Source organism: Mastomys coucha, unplaced genomic scaffold (assembly GCF_008632895.1).
Source record: "Mastomys coucha isolate ucsf_1 unplaced genomic scaffold, UCSF_Mcou_1 pScaffold20, whole genome shotgun sequence".
Taxonomy (NCBI): domain Eukaryota; kingdom Metazoa; phylum Chordata; class Mammalia; order Rodentia; family Muridae; genus Mastomys; species Mastomys coucha.
In genome coordinates this window covers 108,630,287-108,652,330 of record NW_022196903.1, presented here as the reverse complement: position 1 = coordinate 108,652,330, position 22,044 = coordinate 108,630,287, and the positions used below count along the sequence as shown (strand labels likewise).

The 22,044-nt window shown below is 38.0% G+C and overlaps 1 protein-coding gene across 5 annotated transcripts in view; it reads right to left on the bottom strand.

Annotated features, from left to right (window-relative positions):
- The window catches only part of Pparg (peroxisome proliferator activated receptor gamma), a 130,940-nt gene that overhangs the window by 50,396 nt on the left and 58,500 nt on the right, over positions 1-22,044 (bottom strand). For 4 of the 5 annotated variants that reach the window (XM_031382998.1, XM_031383000.1, XM_031382999.1 and 1 more), the window contains one exon: positions 1,382-1,609. In XM_031382998.1, coding sequence (XP_031238858.1) covers positions 1,382-1,601 — 220 coding nt within the window. In that variant the 5' untranslated portion in view covers positions 1,602-1,609. Of the gene's footprint in view, positions 1-1,381; positions 1,610-19,556; positions 19,812-22,044 lie in introns of those variants that run through there. The other variant, XM_031382997.1, reaches the window with a different exon arrangement.

Here is a 22,044-nt window from a genome sequence, read left to right as displayed (position 1 = left end):
AGATGGTTATCTCATGACAAACAATCTTAAAGAGGCACCGTGGCTTTCCATGTTGGCCTTATATTTTCATGCCATAACTTTACTCAGGAGAGGTGCTGGGGAACATGAAGAAACGTTGGTGCTCAAATAGGAAAAGTAACACTTTATCATCTCAGGCAAGTCACAACACCCCAGAGCCTCACCTGCACAAATAAAGTGGAAAGGGAATTAAAAGCAAGGGAATTAAGTGTGCTTCCCCCCAACTCCCTGCCACTTCCCACAGACACTGCGCAGGGTTTGAAGAAGTGAAACTTATTTGACAAGGGAATGGGCTGCATACGGCATTCATTCTGCTAGTATGGATTTTATTGAAAAGTTGAACTTTAGAAATAGTTTTAAACTTTTCTTGCAAAAGAAATACAGAAGGAACATGGGCAAGAAAGTGCCATGGTGAGCCCAGCCTGAGGTGCCAGGTTATCAACAGGGCTGAGTCAAGAGGTGGTTTGTAAAGTGATCTTTGATAGAGAGCAGGAGCAACCTATGTGAAGCAAGTACTGTGTTTGCCTGTGGCTCAGACCTATTGAATCGCCATATTAGGCTCTAACCGAGAACCACACAGATAAATACAACCACGTATACTTTCTATCTAAAGAAAACAACTAGAAATTACAGGAAGTTCTTACTTATTATCAAGTAATGGTTGCCAGTGACACGGGGGTGACTCTGGAAAACCAGCACATCAGCCCACAAGATAAAAATCAAGGAAACAGCACCACAGAAAAGATGCTTTATCTTGAAAAGTTCAGTTCTGGTTTTTCTTGAGGCTGATGTTTGATGTTAATTTACTTAATGTCATGATGATCTGTCAATCAGCCACAATGTTAAAATGTAAGTTTATGTCCCAAACTAGGGTTATAGGTAAATTTTACAAATTACAGATTAGAAAGAAAACCTAACTGTAATAGTAACTTAGCAATCATGAGTCATATAAGTTGACCTACAACTGTGGCTTTACTCATAAGAGGCTGGGAGAGTTTAAAGTTTACATGTTGGACTGTCAGCCTAAGACAAAACCAGCAATGTAATCATCCTAGAAAATGTTCCAAAGACAGAAACAAGAAAGGAAAGAAAGGAGAAGATCAGTGTGTATAGGGGTGGGGTGGGGGTGGGGATGGGGAGAAGGTTGAGAACACTGGAGGGAGAAGAAAGGGGGAGGGGGGCTGGGAACATTGTTGTGCTGTCTTCTTTTTGGCTTATCACAGACATCTAGAACTTCAAGTGTAGTGGGTAAACAACTGGGTAGAGATGCCTTCTCTTCAGAGTGTTAATCTCAGAGCATCTATTCAAAGGTTATTAAAAACCTGTCTAATTCCAATCCTAGTAGTTTGAAAAGTGAACATACTTTGGTATTCTTGAAGCTTCAGGTCATATTTGTAATCAGCAACCATTGGATCAGCTCTTGTGAATGGAATGTCTTCATAGTGTGGAGCAGAAATGCTGGAGAAATCAACCGTGGTAAAGGGCTTGATGTCAAAGGAATGGGAGTGCTCTTCCATCACAGAGAGGTCCACAGAGCTGATTCCAAAGTTGGTGGGCCAGAATGGCATCTCTGTGTCAACCATGGTAATTTCTGAAATGGAAAAAAATGAACAGGATATGAGTCAAGTTCTGGAGGGCAGAGAAGTTCTCATAAACATATAGAAGGTGAGATGAAAGAGTTTAATAAAGCATTTCACTCAGACTTCCCTGTGAGGGACGAGTGCATTACTACCTTTCTAGCACTATCCAGGAAAGAAGAAAGTCAGCCTTTACCTGAGTTTCTGTGTCGAGAGAACTTAAGATTTGCTACCTTAGCAAATTTCAAATATATGATACAGTATTCCTAACTATAATCATCTTGCTGTCTGTCCATCAGGACTCCAGAGCCTAATGGAAACTCTAGCCAGTCTTCCCTATGCCTAGTCCTTGGCAACTAGCAAGAGTGTGTGACATTTGGTTTCCTGAGTCTAGTTGTTTCCCCTAGTACAATGTTCCTTTGAGTCATCTATATTGCTACAATGAACAGAATTTTCTCCTTTTAAAGACCATCGAGTATTCTACTGCATGTATGTGTGTGTGCATACATGTGCATGTGTGTGCATTCTGCATATGTGTATATATATATCATGAAGTTTTTTGTTTTTTTTTACTTGTTTGTATATGTACACCTGTGTATACATGTGCATTCTGCATGCGTGTATCTATACATACCACTGAATGTTTTGTTTACCTTCACTTGTTTATATGTCTTAGATTCTTTTTTTAATGTCTTAGATTCTCATGTTGATTTCATGTCTTGGCTATAGAGAAGAGTGTCATAATAAACATGGGAGCATAGAAATCTTGACATAGTAATTTTAGTTTCCTGGCCATATTTCTAGCCATGGGGCTGCTAATCACATGGAAATTCTACTTTTGATTTTTTGAGAATCTCCACTTGCTTTCTATAATGGCTGCACAGTGTATATTATACATCACTAAAAATGTTTCTGTTGCTCCATAGCCTTTCTTCTCTTCATGAACTAGTCATTATAACAGATGTGGAACAGTATATTTTTATGTAGTTTTGATTTGGTTTTCTCTAGAGATTAGTGATGTTGAACATTTTTTCAGGCACCTTTTTACGATTTCTATGCTTTCTTTTTAGAATAGCTATGAATAGCCTTCGTACATTGTTTTGGACTGAGATCTTCGGTGTTTTGTTACTGATTTGCATTCTTCTTGTGTGTGTATTCATATGTGTGTGTGTTGTGCATATGGAGGTGTAATTCTCAGGATCATCCTTTGAGATGGTGTCTCTTGTGTCCTAAAGTTCACCAGTTAGGTTAGTATGGCTTGTGGTAAGCTCCGGAGATCTTCCTTCTCCACTTTCCCAGTGCTGGGATTACAAGTGCATGCTCCTATGCCTAGTATTTTTATGTGGCTTCTGGATACTGAACTCAATTTCCCATGCTTACAAGTACCCAACTGGCTGAACTATCCTCCTAGCCTTGTTGTATTTGTATTTGCTCTCTCTCTCTCCCTCCCCCCTCGTGTGTGTGTGTGTGTGTGTCCCTTTGCCCCCTCAGTGTGTGTGTGTGTGTGTGTGTGTCTCCCTTTGCCCCCTCAGTGTGTGTGTGTGTGTGTGTGTGTGTGTGTGTGTGTCTCTCTCTTTGCCCCCTCACTCCCTTGCTCCTCTTTTGCCTCTGGTTCTTATATGCTTGGATGAAAAGTGTATGCCACCATGCCTGGCTCTTCTTTTAAAATACATATTTATTTTATGTATATGAGTGTTTGCCAACATGTATGTATATGTACCACGTGTTTGCTTGGTGCCTACAGTGGCTACAAGAATATGTCAGATCCCCTGAACTGGAGTTACTGATAGTTATGAACTGCCATTTAGGTGCTGGGAACTGAACCAGGGACCTCTGGAAGAGCAGCAAGTGTCCATTTTTCTAAGTATGATTTACTACCATAGTAAGTAAAACAAAACTTTGACCTATTTAGGTCCCAAGTACTGAATATCAACTGTGAGTCACTGGTGAGTATAGACTATAAATTTTTAGGCAATTATAAGTCTGATTTGGCTTACTTGAAATGAGCTCACCATTCAAAGTGGTGCCTAGAAAGCAATCACTATTCTAAATGCTACAGAGCTGTGTCAATTCAACATTGTTAACCCTGGCAACAAAGAAATGAACATTATAAATTCTATCTTGGTTGTAGTCATTTTAGCACAATTTGACAAAGGTTTGACTCACAGTAAATGCTCATTAAATATATCTATTAAATACTAAACAAACTGGAGGAAATGACTCTGAACTTTTAGCAGAGGTGGCAGGGAAGGAAAGAAAGAAACAGATCCATTGAGTGCCTCCCATGAAGCAGACATAGGTACCTTTTATTCCACATATGCTGAAATATCCTCACTTTTATAGATAAAAAGACAGGACTAGTAAGGGTTTATTACTTGCTGAAGGTCTGTGGGCTAGGTAGGTGTGGGTGATTCAAACTCAAGGCTGACTTAGAAACTATCCTTTCAAATAACTTCTTCATTGATAAAAATGTTCTGGAAGATGGGCTCCTCTAATAGGGCTATCTGTGAATGGTTCTTTTGACTTTTCTCAGTACACAGAGAGTTAAGGCATTTTTTTTCCCTCAAAGGCTGTGTGAGATGAAAGAATTCAGGTATGGTTTCCATGAGAAAACAAAGTTCCTTGTAGATACAAGTAAGGGTACTAGCTCTGTGGATGTGCTTCATGACTGCAAAAGTGCTCCCTAGGCAAAGTTTGGGTTCCCTTGTCGAATATCTGCATAGTAAGTACCCAAACAATCTTCAGTTATCTATGTTATGGTGTAAACACTGCACACCAAAAAGAAGAATGTGCATTGGTGATAACTTAGAGGACTCAGTGACATCTAGAAAGAGGTCTGTATTCCTAATTAGCAGGAATTCCTAATATCCATCAAACTATGTAATTTGCCTCAAAATTTCTCCTCATGGACCCAGCCAGAGTCACTGCATTTACTTTGTCTCTCCCCCTAATATGTTTAATTTTCATCTCTCTATGTTCTTTGTTATCAGTTATTTCCCTCTCAAAAGATGTCCTTTCTTGTCTAGATTGTAATATTCTTAAAGTTGGCTGCTTCTCATGGTATCTGTTGTGACTGATTGAGTTAAAGGTGGTGGGTAAGCCTCCATACAGATATTGAGAAGTTAAAATAAGGATGAAAAAATACCTAGGTTGCTGTCAAATTTGGTCATTCATCATTTTATTGATTAACTTCTTTTTCCATTTGGAGGTTGAACCCAGAGCTTTGCACATGTTAGGCAAATATTCTACACTTTCCTAGGGTTTTTTAAGCAGGGGTTCAATAAGCAGCCCAGGCAGATCCTAACTTACCTTTTAAGTCTTATTTTCCATTGGTTTTTCAATGCCTGGCATATCTTACTGGTCTACCTGCCTCCCATTTCCTCCTCTTGCTCTTCTTTGTAGATGCAGATTACTGAGGTTGCTGTATCTTTTCCTATTCTTCATTTCTTTGCACCACAATTTGTCCTTGTCTTTCAAAGCTAAATATTACTTTCTCTATGAAAACTTCCATGAATCTTCCTCTCTAATACTGACATAATTTCTGATCTTGTTAAGCATTTGCATTTGCATGTTGTGCATACAAATGAATGGACAGCATTCCATGTCTGGAATGAAGAGACACCTTATCATCCTGTTTCCCATTAGTTCTTCTGCATGATTTTTGTGTTCTATATGCTTGCCAATTGAGTAATATAGTTATATAGGGAAGAGTAGAATGTTTTCTTATTTGGCTAAGCAGGAAGAAGTAAATGAATATATATTCCTAATGGTTTAGTTTTGTCAAGATGTTAACTCTCCTAAAAAGATTAAGCTTTGGTATTATAACTAAGACACAGCATGAGCTAGACCCTACCCTCAAATCCATATATTTACCTTTGAGGACTATCAGGAAGATTAGAATTCAGTAAGTTATTTTTTTTCTTCTTTTGTTATATTGGGCACTGAACCCAGACTTACCCATATAATAGGCAAATGCTTTACTACTAAGTTATAATTTCCTTACTTTTCTAAGCTGGGGGGACAAAGAAGAAAGAAACATATTTGCCTCTTCTTCTCTAGGAAGATATATTTCTGAAATACATGTTTCCCCCGCCCTTTCCCTTTTTGTATTCTGGGACACCTTGACCTTAATAGTATTACTTCATGGACATGGTAACTGGGAGGCACAGAATCCAAACATGCTTTATTTTACTTTGACTTAGAGATGGTCCAGGAAAGCTGCTTCTTATTTTGTCTCTAGAAAACATAAGCTTCTGTTGCTGCCAAGCTGTAAGTCAAGTAGGTGTTTTTTGTTACTCCATACAATTACCCATGAAAGAACAAATGGACAAAGTATTTGCATGAACAACAGCCATTCTCAGGAGTAAGTCAGTGCCTTAACTTTCCAGATGGGTGACATGAGTCCTGTTGCCTCAGGCCATATCCCTCAATTTCACAATCTTTCAAGAAAGTCTTTAGACAGATTTTGTGTGCAAGGACACAGCTCTGCTGTTTCTTTTTGACCTTCAAACTTGGCTTTCAGTTCTGTTATGGTTAATGAGCAGCCTTCTACACTACTCTAAAGTATAATGCATTTCAAACAAAAGTATAATTGATTTCATGCAAGAAAAAGTTGCTTCTTTAATCTAATAGGCTCTATTTGGGAGTATGGAAGTAGGTCAGAAAGATATCAGGTTATGAAATCAGGCACCAGGTCTATATGGTTTGCCTTTGGGGTATTATGCTATTATCTAGGGGAAGAAAAACTTCTACTAGAAATGGTGGGAAGGTCTGGGGTGTGACTCAGTGGTATAGAGTTTGCTTAGCCTGAGTGAAGTTCCAGGTTCAAACTCTAGTACAGGGAAAAAAAGGCAAGCAAAATCAAATTTATACCACAATTATTTTTAAAAGTCTGGATGTAAAGTTCTAGAGGTTGGGGTTATAGCCCAGTGGTAGCATGCTTGCTCAGCTTGTATAAGATGCTGGGTTCAATTCCCAAAGAGAAGAAAAAACAAAACAACAAAAGGAACCCGAGCTCATGTTGTACCTCCTCAATATTTAAGCTGGTTAATATTAATAGACCTCTGGGTCTTTGGTAATGATTATACTAGATACTACACTTCAATGATCTCTTTCAATCCTCTGAACAGCTCTGTAAAGTACAAGAGTTTTCTTTCTTTTCTTTTCCTTTTCTTCTTTTCTGTTTTAGATAGGATTTTACTGTGCAGTGGTGGTTGACATAGAACTTACAGTGATCCTCCTCCCTCTGCTTCCTGAGAGACAGGATTATAGGCATTTGTCACCATGTGCTCAAAATTCTTAAAGAGCTAAAGATACATCTCAATAATATAATACTTTCCTAAATACATGAAGCTGCGGATTCCAAGCCCAGCTCTGAAACCTTTGGGGGAAATATGGCCCAGATCCTAAAGTGATTTGTAGATAATTATTAGGAAGAGTGGGTGTTAAATGCAGATGGCCTAAAGCTCTGTGGTCATGCTTAACCTAAACTAAATATCTCTCTTCCTAATCTTAGGTCTACACTAAACATCAACACATTTCAACAACTCATGCTGCGTCAGGTATGACATTAGTGAGGAATGCTAAAGAGTAACTCAGAGAAGTGTATTCTGATGGGTATTGAGGCAATGTGGCAACATCTCATAGACTCTCTAGAGCTTAGGAGCCTTATCAGAATTTTCAAGAGACACTTAAGCACTGATTTTCAATGACTTCTTGTTTTAGGTTAATATTATGATACTCAGAAGTATGGCTCCCACTTGTTTACCCAGCCAGCCCTTCCTCACTGGTTTGTATAAACCACAGCATAGTACAAACTAACTTGGGAATTATACAGTTCCTTTCCCATCTGTGAGTCAACATCCAGAAATAAAAATCATCCTGAAATATTACAGGGGAGAAAGCTGTTTTGAAATAATTGTCATTCCCCATTTGACAGTAAAAGAAAATGGACATAATGATCTGCTTATGAATACCGTCAGTGAGAGACTGGGTGGGCGAGAGCACATCTTTTCTGTCTCCTGGCCCAGCATCCTTTGAGCTGTGTGATGTTGTTACTATATTGATATAATATGTTGAAAAAGAGACTTTTATTCCAAGCCAATTTTTATAGATCAAGATGTATTTGGTCTTAATTAATATATATATATATGAGTCACATCAAATTTCAAAGGTCTCATGCAAGAAACCATTTACCAGATGGCAGATTGTGACAGAATAAAATGCAGAAGAACTCTGCAACAAAAGCTTTCCTGCTATAGTTTGAATGTGAAATGTATTCCACAGGATCACATGTTGACGGATTTGGTACCCAGCAAGAATGTACTATTTTGGAACCTTTAACAGGTAGAGCCTATCTGGAGAAAGTGGGCTATTGAGGGGTGGGCCTTGAGGGTTTTAGCCCAGCCCCACTTCATACTCCACTTTCCTGTTTCTTAGAGGGATTAGGACTTGAGGAGTCTGAGCTGGCTGCTATCATTTCTAGCCATAGTGATACCTTCTCAACGCAGGACCCCCAGGAAATCTTTCTTCCTTCAGGTCGTTTCTTAGTAGACATTTGGTCACAGTGAAGGGAAAAGTATGCACTACACTAACAAAAATAATAGCCTCCAATTAATGGGAAGGTTAAAGGAATGGTTAACTTGTTAGCTCCAGCATGGTGGAGACCTGAGTTTTTACATAATAAATACAGATTAACCACATCTTATTTGATATTTTTGTAGGTTGCTGATAAGAACATTAACAATAAAGGATGGAGCAGTGTTATGTCTGATGCCTGGATTCAAATTCTGCCTTGGAGGTTTTAGTCCACCATCTCTCTTTAGCTAGTTTCATCATCTGTAAAATAATGCTACCTCATTCTGTTCTGAAGACTAGTGAGATAATATATGAAAAGCCTAGGATACTTATGAAGCTCTAAATAAATAATAGTTGTATTTTTTATATATATATATTAGTAGCCAGAGTCCTATCGTCATGTAAAAGGTGGCTAAAGGCCTCCAACGCGGCCTCTGGGGGGACAGGAAGAGGAAGAAACACCAGCAGAGTCCTATTGTTCAAACTGGACTATGAGTAAAACAGATGTCCTGTTTTAAAGACCTCTGGAAAATGAGAGTGCCTAGCTTCTCAAAATTACTTATTCCAATAGTGCTTAATTGCTCTTTTGTGGCCTGAAAAATTGTCTTATCTGGCATCTCCCCAACTGTATTATACATATGCTAATTATGTTCCTTAAAACTCATTACACAGAAAAATATCAGGTAATCAAGTAAATTTAGGAAGTGCTAGGTTAGGCAAGGTTGAACATGTTGACTGCAAGACTTAGACACATGACTCACAATCAGGGAAAGGAGAACATGCAGTATGACAGCTTAATTTTTGAAGGAGAAACTGCTTATGAAACCACAATACATTGATGTTGAAGTCTGTAAATATTCCTTTTAAAGTTATTACAATGTAACCATGGACAACTGACTTAACTCCAAATTACTCGAAACTACACGGAAGGTGAGAGGAGAAAGAAGTGTATTTGGGAAAGGGGGTGAGGTGGTAAAAGGGTTGAATGCTTATGTTTTATGGCTAGAGGTTAACAGATGGTGAACATAGTGGGGAAAGTTGCAGCCATGTATGTGATTCTCAAGACATGGAGGTGAGTGCCAGAAGAGAGCTCTGCAGTAAAATATCAGTACCTTTGAAAGGAAATTATTGTGGCACTGACGCTCTCTACCTTTTATTATTATTATTATTATTATTATTATTATTATTATTATTATTATTAATTATTATTATTGTCTTTATACTGCCTGACTTTTAAAAGATGATTATTCATTTGATTATGTTAAAAATTAAGTTGAATATACTCTGTTTTTAACTCCACCATTGAACTATACCCCAGCCCCTTAAATATCTTTTAACTATAATATTTTTCAATGAGTTAATCTAACAAGTGGGAATGAATCTGTTCCTTGCATGCACTTTGTATTATTAAACAGGAATGATCAGGTAATAATATGGAAAAGTAAAAAAGATACACTGAAATAAAAAAAATTACCCAACAGATGCTTCTCATTCTATTTATTTACTTTTAAAAATTGTGGGTATATGTATGTACATCAATGTTCACATATACATGTGCATGCAGGAGCCTATGTATGTGCAGAAGCCAGAGGACAGTGTTGGATATCACCCTCAGGAATATCACCCACCGTAGTTTTGAGACAGGTTCTCTCACTAGATCTGTCTGCTTCTTCCCCCCTCAGTACTGGGATTACAAATATGTGCTGGCTTTTTAAAAATATGGGTTCTGGGGATTGAGCTCAGGTCATTGTTTATGCTAGGCAAGCATTTTTATCAACTGAGCCAATACCCTGTACCAATTTTCTTCTTATCTCTGACTAGTATTATGGGCCTTTGTTTTATTAAAAGAGGAAAATGACTCTGAATTTCATTCATAGAAGCATAATTTAATAATTATGACTAAAAATTTTAATCATTTAAGTAGCAGGCACTATATCTTATGCCCATCATGCATGTACTTTTGTGTATATGATACATATAACAGAAATATGTAAGTCCTGCATTTCAACATACTGGAATTTTATTACAGTTAAAGGTATAATACAGGCTGGCGAGATGGTTCAGAGGGTAAGAGCACTGACTACTCTTCCAAAAGGTCCTGAGTTCAGATCCCAGCAACCACATGGTGGCTCACAACCATCCATGATGAGATCTGACGCCCTCTTCTGGTGCGTCTGAAGATAGCTACAGTGTATTATGCCAGAGTGAGTGGGGCTGGAGCGAGTGGGGCAGGCAGAGGTCCCGAGTTCAATTCCCAGCAGCCACACACATGAAGGCTCACAGCCATCTGTACAGCTACAGTGTACTCATACACATAAAAAATAAATAAAATAAATCTTTAAAAAAAGGTATAATATAACACTAAGTTATGTATAATTATCACCATTTAATAATGTTAAAAATAGATTTAGGGTTAAGTAAATTACAGAACATTACACAGTTAATTGATATTACTGCAAGAATTTCAATTCAGGAGTGGCTTCTCTGACTATAGAAAGGTTTAGAAATAAATTCTGTGTTGTGCCTTTTGTTTATTCAACATAAGAAAAATGTTTTCGTCCTGCCGCCTATTTAGGACTACTAAAAACCAAACCCAGTGTTGCTGGTTTGACTTGTCAGAAGATGAAGCATCTAATATATATCTCTAAATGCACATTTCTTTAGAAGAAGCCGAAAGGCTCATAGTAAATGTTTGACTTCAGATTGACAAAGCCTCAGAGTGGCTGTAGCCTCAGCCTCAGCCTCCAGAAGGAAGAGCACACTCACATTTTATCTCTAGTTCAGTTTTTCTTGTATTGCCACATGCTGTTTAGGTATGGGGAGAAATAAAAGATGACTGGATCATATTGACCATCTTTTTTGCTTCCTGACCTACAGATTCATATCCTTTTCCCTTGTGGTCAACTTAGCTCAAGCATGGTTTATGGTTCTTCTGTTAATCTTTTTTTCTTATGTTTCTAAAGAGAGATTTCAGGAATAATCTAACTGGAATTAAGGCTAACTGCTTATAGCTAGTGCAAATGAATTGAAATTATGACCTTGTCCAGTATACACTGGTGCAAAGTCCAGTTGTGCTTATCCAGAAAAGAATGAAAGCACACTATTAGAGGTTCCAGGGACCATAAAATGATAGTGAATAGGATGAGGCATGTCTCAGAGGGAGAAGATATTCTTGGTATGTACAAGGCCCAGGCTTAATCTTTAGCACACATGAAAACACACAATACAATATAACACACATATAGTTCATAAAGGATATATTATAAAGAATCCTATGTTACAGAGTCAATAATCTAGATGAAGTGAGCCTCTTCCTTGGGCTTGTTTCTCAAAATACAGCCTTCCAAAATGTATCCAAAAAGAAGTAAATAATTGAACAGGTCTGTATGTTTTAAAAAAATGAATATGTAATTAATAACCATATAAGACAGAAGGTCAAGGTGCATTTACTGGTCAGTTCTACCAGTTATTTCAGGCAGAAATTATATCAGTTCTTTGCTGGTAGAAAAAGATATAATAATTCTTGATGAGAGGACTTGGGGAAGAAGTGGGATGAGAATAATATAGATACATTGTATGGAAGTTACTAAAAGTTAAACTATTATGAAGGAAAAAAAATAATTCTTGATGCTATGAGGTCAGAATTATCTTAATGTCAGAACAAGATAAAGCCATTTCAGGGATAAAGCCCTATAAATGAACTTGGTCATGAATAGAGATACAAAAATCCCTAACAAATATTAAGAAATTGAATCTAACAGTGTATAAGAACTTTACATATAGGGTCTAGTGTAATGTGCTTTTAATCCCAGCACTTGGGAGGCAGATCTCTGAGTTTGAGGCCAGCATGGTCTGCAGGACTGCACAGATAGATCCTCAAACAAGCAAGCAAACAAAAGTCCTATACGGTATTTATCCCAACATAAAATTTCTCATTGATAACAAGGGAATAAACCTAGGTGAGTGTGGTAATGATTTCTTTAGATACAGTAGAAAGGTATGGGCCATAAAGATAAACTGACCTTTATTAAAATTTAAGTTGTCTGCTTTGTACAAAACTATCTCAATTAAATATTTGTAAAAGAAATACATCTGATGCTGGGTGTGGTGGTGCACACCTTTAATATTCTAGCACTCAGGAGACAGAGGCAGATGGATCTCTGTGAGTTCGAGGGCATTCTGGTTTACAGTGTGAGTCCAGGAGAGCCAGGCTCTGTTACACAGAGAAACCCTGTCTCAAACAACAACAACAATAAAAACACAAAAACAAAACCACAAACCAGAAAACAAACAAAACCAGCATCTGATAGAGGTTTTCTTCAAAATACACAAAGAACTCCTAAGAAAATGAAAATCTCGATATAAAAATAGGACAAAGACTTGAGCAAGAAGATAAGCTCTTTAGCCTCATAAATCATTAGAAAACCTTCAAACACTGACAACACCAGAAGCTGGTGTGGCTGTAGAGTGAGGGGAATACTTCCTCATTACCAGGGGGACTGTGACAGGGTCTGTGACTTTGGAAGAGTGTAGCAGTTCTTATAAAACAAAACATGGTCCTCCCACACAATCCAGTGGCCATACTCCAAACTGAAAACTTAGGTCCACACAAAAAAACTGCACACAGATGCTTATTACAGTCCTATGATTGCCAATATTAGGAAGATACCAAGGAACCCTTCAGCAGATGAATGGATAAACTGAAATACAGCCAGACAATAAAATACTTATTTCTGAAAATGAATGCATTCTCAAGCTATGAAAGACCAAGGAGGAAGCTTATATCACTTAGGGAAAGAAGCTAATCCAAAAGGAACTTATAGTATATAATCCCAACTATATACTATTCAACAAAAGACAAAAATCACACAGACTTTAAAAGAGACTTATTTTAAATCATTTTATATGTATCTGTGTATACTTGAATACACACACACACACTAACACACACACACACACACACACACACACACACACACACACACACACACACACACCATGTGTGTGCAGGTGCCCTTGAAGTCCAGAAAGAGGTGTTGGAAGTACAGGAGACCAGCTTGGTTTTAATGAGTCAACAAGTTGACTATTATATATTAGGTATTTTGTTTTTTTTTTTTTTCTAGGAATAGAGACTAAAATATGGGTTCTTTCTCAGTGATTACATACTTTGGCTTAGGGAATACTCCAAAACAGAAAATAAGAACAGGCTGTCTCTATTAAGGGCTAAATTACACGGTGAAGATTATCAGTGCCAGAGGGTTTTACTCTCATTTGACTGTTATTAATGAGAACTGTTCTTTACCAAGCTTTGTTCTGGGTCTCCGAGGATACAAGTGAATGAGTAACCTGACCAAGATCTTTGCCTCTTTGGCACGAAAGATCTAAAGGATGAAGCAGACTATAAGCTATAAATACAACCAGCCAATAAGCTATCCAGTTTAGAAGAAAATGACAAGTGCTTTTGAAATAGGAGACTGGAGAACAGAAGAGAAGAAAGGGTGGAAAAGTCTGTTCTTACTGGAAGCTCTGAGCAGAGTCGAGGCATTAATAGAGACACTCAGAGATATGTCAGCAGAAGAGTGCTCATGGGAGAGTAGGAGCTGGGGAAGACACTGCGCAGGTCTATGCATGGAGTGTAGGGGCACTAGAAAGAATGGCAGTGATGATGAAGCAGAGCCAAGAGATGGACAGGGGAAGGAGAGAAGTGTAGAAGTCTCTTGGGATAGGGTAGGCATTACAGAGTTAATTTGGGCTTTTGTTCAACCACCACTAAAGGGTGTTGAGCTAGGAGAGTCCTGACTTTTAAACATAATGGATAAGAGGTGAGTAGAGAATAATGTTAGGAGGGTAGGCAGATGCATTTAACAAACAAAACCTGTCAAGAGACTGCTCTCTAGTCCAAAGACAGTGGATTGGATCAGGCTGTTGGCAGCCTAAGAAGTAGAGGAGAGAACACATTTTCAGACTGAGGAGGCAAGAACCCTAGATGTGGATATTCAGAAAAAGCTTCACTGAACAGGTTGAAGTTCTTTGATCCTGACCTTGAAAGACAAGGACGGTAGAAGACTGGGAAAGGCATTTAAGGACATACTAAAATTGGAAGCAAGAGGGAGTGTAGCTATATTTTTGAAAAATGAGATTAGTCTGAAGGGAACCAGGTAGGCCACTTCCTGGGATATGTGGGAAGGAAGGTAAAATATATGAAGTAGATTCAGACTACCAAAAGGCAGTGGAAGCCAGGCAAAGGTGTGGACTCCACAGCACTTAATGCCTTGCAAGCAGCAGGCATCCAACAGTTAGAAGACTAATGGAGGCAGCTTGAGGGTTGTTCACCTGCAAATCTAGAGTGGATATATGAGTTTCTCATACATAGGAAACCTGGCATGGACTGGGGAAGGTTAACTCACATATAACTGAGAGCTGACTGTTTCAAATCTACTTTATAGTACCCACACATGGCTTGCTCCACATGTGGGAACCTTAATCTTGTCTTGGCAATCTCTTGTTCAAATAAAAATTACATAGGTCTAAAGCACTGGTGTTCAAATACCATGTGACCTCAGTTCTGAGGTTGTAAGAGTGGGATGCAGCTGCTATTAGTTGGCATGCACAGTGTCTGTGTCTGTTGATTAGCTACAGGTGCAAAGTTGTGCATACACAGGAAAGAGCTGTGAAGTAGAAAGGTACAGAAACCCAGTTCTACTCAAGTGACTCCAACACAAATACTCAGCCCAGCAGATGGCCAGGAAGCATTCATTGAATCCTATGCCATTCTTTGTTGTGTGTCCAACAAAGCTAAAATAATGATACTGTTCGTCAGTTCGGATCCCCTAAGTCAGTGAAGAAATTTTCTCAGCCCAGATTTCCTGAGTCAAGAAATATGTGCTTAACAAGATACTGTGATTTTAGAGTTTCTCTAGCATTACTTCTTCAGGGTAAAGTTATAACTTACAAACACACTGATCTGACAATATTAGATCAATGAATGTATTTTAGCACTTTGAGAGACTAGCCGCTGCCATGTTGCTTTTGAAACCAACTATTATGTGACTATGATCCCAACACTAAGGAGGAAAAGACAGAAAGATTTAAGGTCTGATAGCAAGACACTGCCTAAGAAAATCTTGTAGTTTCTTGTGACATTTCTTTCATGTTTTTCATATACTTTAATTAACAATTGGGTATGTGTGTGGGGATATAAGAACTGACCATTTCTGGGAAACAATAAGAAGACACCAAGTCTAGAAATAGTCCTAATCCAAGTCTTAGAGTTTAAGAAAGAAGTTAAAATCAGATAAATCAGAAATTCAGACAGAACTAGAGCCATGCTAAGGAAAAAGTTATGCCAACAACTATAAAATTCTCTTAAAATGACTTGAATTGTTTTTCCTTCTTCGCTGCTGGGGATGGAACCAGGATTTTTGTGCATGCTAGGCAAGTACTCCCCCTCTCCCTACCGGACCCTAATCCCCAGTCCTCCCTCCCCACCACATTACAGCTCTCTGAGTTGCCATTGCATGGGAGTGTATGAAATTTAGAATAGTATCAGCAATTTAAATCTTTTCTGGACTTTCACTTCAACAGATAAAGAATAGCATATCCTAGAAGAGCTCCTGCTGACCCTGAGGGGGAAAAATGAGAATCATGCTTCCATTTAAACCCAAAGGCCCAAAGAATGGTTTCAATTTTTGGCAGTTCAGTTTCTTCAGAGATGAATGTTAGTGCAGTGGGAAGTAATTTTGCCATGTTTAATACAACAAAACAACATACCTCAGGGCTGGAGATGAAGCTCAGTGGCAGAGTGCTTACCTGGTAAACATAAGCTCCTGGGCTCCAGCCTCGGCACTGTACTGGCTTTTTGTTTGTTTGCCTTTTGCTTGCTTGTTTTTTTGTTTTTTTTCTTTTTGAGACAGAGTTTCTCTGTATAGCCCTGGCTGTCCTGGAACTCACTCTGTAGACCAGGGTGGCCTCGAACTCAGAAATCCGCCTGCCTCTGCCTTCCAAGTGCTGGGATTAAAGGCACGCACCACCACTGCCCGGCAGATTCATTTATTATTATAAATAAGTACACTGTAGCTGTCTTCCGACACACCAAAAGAAGGCGTCAGATTTCATATATGGGTGGCTGTGAGCCACCATGTGGTTGCTGAGGATTTGAACTCAGGACCTTTGGAAGAGCAGTTGGTGCTCTTACCTGCTGAGCCATCTCACCAGCCCATTTTTGTTAATTTTTAAAGAAGAGATAGAAAGTTGTTTTCTTTAAGTTTGATTATTTTCTTCTTAAAATGCTCATGGGGGTTTCTAAAGGTGCCCCCTTTTAGCATTAGAGGTATAGTGGTGAGCAAGCTGCTTTCTAAGAAACCCCTTTTTATTCACGTAACTGTCACTTAGTGCAGTAAACATAACTTCAGGTTTTGTTTTTCCATATTCTCTAAATTGCTTAAAATGCAAGATATCCTGTTCTCAGAGTCTTCTGTCTGATTCTCCAATAACCACTATGACAAGGACTAGAACAACAATTGTCACAGAGTGCTTTAGATCTGCCTTCACAAGCATTGTACTATGTAACTTTCACTGTAACCCTGTTAACATTCAGGGACCCAGAAGGCACACAAGGAAAAAGGAAACTGATTTGCTCCATTCATCAAACTTGTATGTGAGCAGTACAGGACTGGTTCTTATATTTTGGTCCCTTTAAACTTCTAGCCAGCTGAGAATTTTAGTTAATTATCTGCTTTTAGTATACCATTAGCTAGAGCCCCTTAGACAGTTTAAATATCCCCCATAGAAGTGGTATGCAATCAACACTGTTCCCATCTCTGAGGGACTCTGGTTTCGAAGGGCTCTATTGCAGCATTTGTCATGTTTCTAAGATGCGTTTCCATTGCTTAACCAGCTCCAGAGAACAAGTGTCATCATCCTTTAAGCTCTGGTGCAACAGCTGAAAATTAAAGAATCCACACAGGACTGAGTCTGGCACTCAGAGTAGGAGGCATACTGAACATGAGTCCGAGGAAGTGTCCCTTTCATGGTGCCAATTTTTATTAGTGGAAATCAGAGCCAGAATGAGGTTACTTAGGGTTGCCTGCAGAACTCTTGAAAAAGGAAAGGAGTGAGATGAAAGGAACCAAGTGCTCACAGAGCCTTGGGAAAACGTGTATATGTCCTCTTTGGGACCCAGTGCTCATGGAGCCTTGGGGAAAGGTGATAGTAGATGTCCTCTTTGGGACCCAGTGCTCACGGAGCCTCAGAAAAATGTGTAGATGTCCTTTTTGGGCAGAGTTGCTGAGGGGGTAACTTCATGGATATGACCAATGTAGCTGGACCTCTCGAACCAAAACTAAACATTCTTTTTCGTTTCTACAGTAGCAGTACCCAGCTCCTGTACCACCATCCAATCTACTTTGTCTCAGATGAAGAAGGAATGCCTAAGCTGATGGGCTAGGTCAAAGACAGAATCCTATAGCATGCCATCAATGCTGGCCTTGGATAGCTAATGATGATTGTATACTTGGTTTATTTCTAAGTTTATTTGTTTGTTTTAGCAGGAGTGGAATAAATATTTAATGATCAACCAGAAAACTCAATAGATGCAAGAATCAGGTTGTTGGGCTTAATAGCTCAAATTTTTAATAGAAAAACATTTATGATAAACCAGATGACCATAAAAGACAAAGTTCAAATTATTAGTAAAAATTATATTTTAGTAACTAAAATATTAAAATTATTATTTTAATACCTTAAAAGACTATTTTACCCAGACTAGTTCCAACTCCTGTTCATGGTTGATCTCCCAGCACAGTCTCCCAAGTATCTGAGACTGTAAGCCATAGCAGCACACCTGGCAAATAACTCTATTTTGTACCATTTTGATGAAGAAAGTAAGTTTTAGTCTACTAGAGAGATTTCAGACTCAGAGAAATTACATTTAGGACAAAGTCACGGCATAAAAATGAGCGATTGGTATGGAATAAAAAATTTTGATTATCTAACCATCTCATGACATAACCAGCATTTGCCCCCTAAGGCAACCTAAAGTATTCATTGTGCTATGTTCTAGACAAGTTCTTTTCAAAGAGACAAAAGTACCAAAGTTGGAATCAAGAACTATTTCATAATGTATCCAGGATATTCTTTCTCAAGGCAGGCTAGATAAAACAAATATGGATAGTCATCACTTTCATAGCTTACAGAAAAATAGAATATTTTATAGAATTAATGAAACTAAACTCCTGTATAAGAAACTCAGATGATATATACAATGAATCAGTGATAGGACTAGGGGTCAGATCAAGGGTAGGCAGTAAATTCAATCCTGAATTGGATTCTTAGCAACACACACACACACACACACACACACACACACACACACATCAGAAAAAAATTCAGGATTTTTTTCACTTTAAAAACTGATGTCTTAAAAATTGTAACAAATGTGTTCAAATGTTAGGCTTCCAGAAAAATTTTAAATGAAGCTATTCATTTTAACCAACAAATGACTTCATTTTAATGCTTCTGCACTTCTATTATAAAACACAGTCACCCTAACTCAACAACCTATTTTATATGCAACCTATGAGACAAGAAAAATAAAACAGAAACACTAGAATAAATAAGAAGTGATACAAAATAGAAGAAGTTGTGCTTAAGAAACCCAGTAGAAGGAGCTATAGAAATAAAGAATGGAACATTTGCAGTGGACAAGGAAAAGATGTTGGGAAAGGAGAATTTTATTCCTGTGTAATAAATCTGAATAGAAGTAATGGTAAATGTTTATTCAGCATGCATCAAGCCTTACAGAGGCCTCATTTTCCTAGTGTGTAAAGTGAGAGGCTTAGAACAGATATTCTTCAATCAGACATTATTTTTAGAGTATCCTAAAAATTCTAAAAGAGAACTTAACATGTTCCTATACTCTAGGTGCATGCAATTCTTTGGGAAAAAAGATGTAAATTTTAAAGTACAGTAAAAATACTTGAAGAAGAACAAAAATTCTACAAGAGGGATTAAAAACTATAATGAAAGATATCTAACATAATAACGAGAGGAAGCTGATTCGTCAAGTGTTCTGAAATGCTCACACATATTTTTAGAATATATAGGCAAATTCAGGAAACAAAAATGAGCATGTCTGGTTTTGGATATCAAAATATCCAAATTATAATGCTTATAATCCAGGAGATGGAAGCTATGTACAGAGATAAACTATAGATTAGATTAGAGTTCTATGCTGAAGGTTCTGAATACATTTATAAGTGATCATCATAAAAGTGACCAAAGGATTAATATACTATATATGAATACATGTGGAAAACAGACATGCAATTTCACCCACACATGAGTGCCCAAAGCATCCCTTGCAGCAACATCAGGAATAGACTTTACCTTGTGAAGTGCTCATAGGCAGCGCATCAGCGAAGGCATCATGCTCTGGGTCAACAGGAGAACCTCCCAGAGTTTCACCCATAACAGCATAAAACAGAGATTTGCCTTAATTTCACACTGGTGTTTTGTCTATGTCTTGCAAAAGATTGGTTGGTTAAAGGAAAAAGGCTATGGTCATCGAGCTTATGAATATGCTAATAAGTCAAGACACCAGTTTTTAAATATTTGGGAGAGGTGGAATAAACACAGAAAGGATCAGTCCTGAATTGGCTGGCACTGTCCTGACTAAGAGCCAGTTGTGACAAAATGGTGTGTCATAATGCTGTCTGCTACTTTGGCAAGACTTGGTACATTACAAGGAAAACGTTGCTACACTGTCTCGCCAGTGACCCACACATTCAGTGTTCTGTGAGGGGTGTGAACTGTACAGTATTTGGAATTACCAGAGCAGAGATTGTTCAATATCGATTGCTTTTTTTAAATTTCAGTAAAACACACACCAATGGCTTTTAAAATAGAAAACCTTAATCTCTAAGTTATGAAATACCAGATAAACTTATTTGGCCAAAGTTTTTCTTAAGTATCCATCTTTGGTTGAAACTCCTAATCGCATATTTGAAGATTTCTCTTGTATTCAAATAAATACACATTCTTATTTTAGATTTGTTATCCACATGGGTACTGAATAATACATTTCTAAGGTGATTTATTCAACAAATTTACAAAAGGCCTAAAATGTTACTGCTATCCAAATTCTATAAAACTAAATAGTTGACAGAATAAAGGCTAGTAAAATTTAAATTTTATATATCAAAGTTTGTGTTTTAAATTTGTTTATCTATCAATAGCAACTGCCATAGTATTCCAATGGTTGATGTTTAAGTTTTAAGTGCTATGTCACAATGAAAAAATTGGAGCCTTCACTGAGAATAATGTATTACCAGAAGAAAAAAAATACCCTGCTAGGTTGGCAAGGAATTGTGGTCAGTTTTGTAATCAGGAAAACTCTGGCTTCTTGCTTAAGGCCTTTGCCCTTTTTGGCAGAACAAAAACCTAGCTGTGCCAAACTGCTAACGTGGGAGCAGCCCTTGTCACATAAGTGACCTAATATAATTCAGTGACTTGTGGACTTTAAAAGAGCCCTTACACAGGGCGAGGTATCAGATGGCAGTAATTCCCTGAATTATATTTATCCTGATACCCCCAAATGGAATAACCGTATATCTAGTTAATCTATGTTGAGTAACTATTCATTCTTCAAGGGGACTAGCAAGAGTTCCTCTGTCAATAATGAAGCAATAGCTCAATGGGAAAATGTTCACTGGGTCTAAATATCACTCAGTGATTCAAGAAGTTGGCAATTACATCATTTAATGACTCTCCCCCAAACATTACTAAGGTAATTCAAGTTAAAGTGTATTTCTCAGTAGTCCAAATGATGGAGCTAATGATCACTGTGTATGATTAGTTTTATCTATTTAACTTTAATTTCTAATAATTTCTCAATGCTTAGAAACTTCCTTAAATTACAAAGTAATCAGACATATCATGGAATCACAGACCAAGGATACATACTTAGGATGTAATGGAATCCAAAATTTTTGGTGGAACTCACAGGTCAAAATCAATCACTAAACCAATCACTAAATCAATCATTAAAGTTAAAACCAGAAACAAACAGAAACCAATTTGAACAGAATAGAACAAAAACTGGAGTCCTATTCTATCTATAGGTGTTCCTATGTGACCCCTGGCATCACTGTAAAGCTTTTCATCTTCGATGAAGTTCAGTATGTCACTTGGTTCCCTTATTCCTGTCCCCAGATCCTGGTTTAACTTTTTAAACACAGTTGAGGGGGAGAGGTATAGCTTTGTGGTAGAGCTTTTGCTTGGCATGTGTAGGGCCTGGGTTTGATCCTCAGTATCCCATCCTCAAAAAGAAAACATTTATTAGAACCTTCTTAAGATTTTGCATGGGTATTTGAAATGCTAACATTTTGCAGGAGTGTAAAAAGATGAGAAGGGGAGGTCCCTTGGTAATAACTGTGTCTTCTAAATTAAAAAGACAGGTGAGGCTAGCATTGGAACTTGTCTCCAGTGCTCAGGTACCATAGAGAGAGGGAGAGGAGGCTTCTCCCTTAAAGGGGATATTAATGAGTACCTACATTATCCTATTTTTAAATATCAGTAGCTATGGTGAAAGTGGGGGCTAGTCTAGCAATGCCTTCTTTCCCATGTCTATTCACTCTCTCAATACTGATGTAGCTCACTCATTTCATTTGACTCAGAGTGGACTTTCTGCATTTGATTTCTAAGGTCAACAATCTCACCTGGTTCTCAGGTTCTGTTTTAGTCTCTGTTATTATCTGGGTTGGGCCCCACATAGATATAGTCTTCCCAACCTTCCTTCAAGGGATGGAATTTTGGACTCTACCTATCGCTTTCTCCTTCTCCTCCTCCTCCCCCTCCTTCTCCTCCTCCTCCTCCT